At 49.9% G+C, this 3,086-nt stretch overlaps 1 protein-coding gene across 1 annotated transcript; it reads right to left on the bottom strand.

Annotated features, from left to right (window-relative positions):
• Positions 1-658: 658 nt before the first annotated feature.
• F5J12DRAFT_894233 (uncharacterized protein) lies at positions 659-2,815 on the bottom strand (the record flags this gene model as incomplete). The annotated part of the gene is made up of 5 exons (XM_051747724.1): positions 659-857; positions 1,058-1,306; positions 1,781-2,242; positions 2,294-2,418; positions 2,465-2,815. 5 exons carry the CDS (start codon positions 2,813-2,815, stop codon positions 659-661), a joined length of 1,386 nt encoding a protein of 461 aa, XP_051598674.1.
• Between the last annotated feature and the right edge of the window lie 271 nt (positions 2,816-3,086).

Genomic DNA, 3,086 nt, shown 5'->3' on the forward strand with positions numbered 1-3,086 from the left:
CACCAAGCACATTGATATATGATACCATTTCATTCATTTTGCTGTGGAAAACCATCCCTTTCATTTAATTTATTGTCCTACTGATGACATGGTTGCTGATACCCTTACCAAACCTTTACCTAGCATCGAGGCAAAACACTTCATGTCTGCACTCAAACTCTGTTCTGATTGAGGGGGAGTGTTGAGAATGCATTTTGGAATTATGGTAGCCTCTCAGAGTTTCACCCAGAGGGCTCGGAATTTCTCCCTGACCCTCAGAATTAAATTCTGATGTCACTACACTTACTAATTATGGTGCTATAAATTTTCTGCACTGTTCTTTTCCACCTCAGTGACTTCTTCATACACTGAGGTGAGCATACCTATACTTACACACATAATTCAGTCAACCAAAGTCCTGAAACTGGGACACCCAAAGTGTACATTCACCCTGAAAGTGGGACTAACTGATGTCAGCCAATGGCCCTGAAAGTGGGTCAGCCACAGCTCATGGGATTGCCTAAAGGTGGCATTGGCCAACCTACCCTGGGTGGGTGAGCCCCCTGAGAGGGGTGCCAGCTGGCCTAGCCTCAGCATGAGGGAGCCCCCTGGAAGTGGTATCAGCTGATGCAGCCTCAGCATGGGGGAGCCCCCTAGAAGTGGTGTTGGCTGACATCACCTAAGCATGGCCCAGCCCCCTGGAAGTGGTAGCAGCCAACCTAGCCTCAGCATGAGGGAGCTCCCTAGAAGGGGTGTCAGCTGACATCACCACTTCATGGGTGAGCTCCCTAGAAGTGGTGTCAGCTGACCTAGCCTCAGCATGAGGGAGCTCCCTAGAAGGGGTGTTGGCCAACATCACCATTTCATGAGTGAGCTCCCTAGAAGTGGTGTCAGCCAACCTAGCCTCAGCATGAGGGAGCTCCCTGGAAGGGGTGTTGGCTGCATCACCTAAGCATGGATGAGCCCCCTGGAAGTGGTATCAGCTGATGCAGCCTCAGCATGGGGGAGCCCCCTAGAAGTGGTGTTGGCTGACATCACCTAAGCATGGCCCAGCCCCCTGGAAGTGGTAGCAGCTGACCTAGCCTCAGCATGAGGGAGCTCCCTAGAAGGGGTGTTGGCCAACATCACCACTTCATGGGTGAGCTCCCTAGAAGTGGTGTCAGCTGACCTAGCCTCAGCATGAGGGAGCTCCCTAGAAGGGGTGTTGGCTGACATCACCATTTCATGGGTGAGCTCCCTAGAAGTGGCGTTGGCCAACCTAGCCTCAGCATGAGGGAGCTCCCTGGAAGTGGTGTTGGCTGACCTAGCCTCAGCATGAGGGAGCTCCCTGGAAGGGGTGTCAGCTGCATCACCTAAGCATGGATGAGCTCCCTAGAAGTGGTGTCAGCTGATGTAGCCTCAGCATGAGGGAGCCCCCTAGAAGTGGTGTCAGCTGACATCACCTAAGCATGGCCCAGCCCCCTGGAAGTGGTAGTGGCTGACCTAGTCTCAGCATGAGGGAGCTCCCTAGAAGGGGTGTTGGCCAACATCACCATTTCATGGGTGAGCTCCCTCTAACCTCACTTAAGCCCAACCCAGCATCAGCAAAGCATGCAGCAGACATACAAAATTATATATGCATATCAGCTGTGAAACCTCCAGAATAAACAAGGATCTGTTTCTTCTATAATTTTCAACATATTTTCTTAGGAAAGATGGGACATTCTTGCAGTATGGGCCATATCATTGGATTCATTCTTTATAAACAGTCCATCTTTTATGTACTGTGGAGGTATATGTATTTTACAAAATTTCTACCAACCATGCAGATGACTTTTTTCCATCTAGTAATTTTTTGGCTCCTTGAGGCATAGAGATGGTATAAGTTTTGGGTGGCAATGCAGTCCCCTCCAAGTCCTTCCCACAATCAGGATACTGGCACTGATAGGAATAAGTTGAATCAGCACTAGCAGCCAGCCATTCTTGTATGCTCCCATGCTGAGGGCATTGAGCAGGCAAGTTCTGACCCCAAGGTTTGATGAACTTGTCAGTCCAAATGTACCTTTCCACCAATACCCTCCCTCCTTGAGACCCCCAAAACATGAGGATGATGTTTGAGTGTCTACCCAGCACCCCACAATCCTTGAGGGCAGCCTTGACTGTCTTATCCATCTGTTGAAAGCCTTGGATGATGGTAAGGTCCAAAACACTCATGAGGAAAGGAATGGTGTTGATGGGGAGTAACCTGTCTGCATCAAAGAGGAGCATTGACCTTGGCTTGAAGCTGGAATGGTGATGAGTGATAAATAAGTGCTCAGATGGAGAGGACACTTACTGGTTCATGGCTGACTTGAGGTCTTGGAAACTCTCCTGATGCTTGACCAGATATCCACACACCAGGAAGATGAGGTCGCCTCCCTCAACAACCTTGGAGAGGGGTGTGAGGAGAGCCTCTAAAACCTGGAGATGGTGAGGTGAGAGTAAAGATTGAGAAATGGTGACTCACCTCAAAGACCCTTGAGACAAATACCTGCCCATCCCTACTTCCAGCAAAGAGATCCCCACTTTGTTCTTCACTGTTGGTAGTGAAGAAGAGAACCACCCTTCCATAAGGGGCCAGGAAGGAAGAGAGCACTTCAGCTGCAGTTTCATAGGCAGCCCTAGACTCCTGAGTTCCCAAGTCATAAGGCAACTGTGCAAAATTGTAGGTGCCCTCTTGTTTGAAATACCCTTGTATCATGGATTGGATGATATGGAATGGGTCAGGGTCCATGGTCAAGCCATCCAGGTGAAGGTGGATGATGGCTGTGGAAAGGGTAGCCACTTCAGAGGTGGTGGCATGCTGGAATGTGCCCATGACAGCAGGGGGCTTGCTGAGGACATGCTCATCACCCAGATAGAAGCCCTGTATTTGGAGTTAGGCTGGATGGGGGAAGTTTGGATGGACCTACATAGTAGGGCTGAGGAGTTCCATGTCTGGTCCTCTTCCAATGACAACTGACACACCTGAGGAGAAACAAAAGGACTTGAGGTGATGAAATAGGGTGGTGGGTGAACATACCTAAAGGAGACACCAGGCTGAGTGATCTGTTGAAGGGAATCCTCTGGAACCACCAGACACTTGTTGC

This window comes from Pisolithus orientalis, assembly GCF_024613125.1.
Source record: "Pisolithus orientalis strain OTSU chromosome Unknown F5J12scaffold_21, whole genome shotgun sequence".
Classification (NCBI taxonomy): domain Eukaryota; kingdom Fungi; phylum Basidiomycota; class Agaricomycetes; order Boletales; family Pisolithaceae; genus Pisolithus; species Pisolithus orientalis.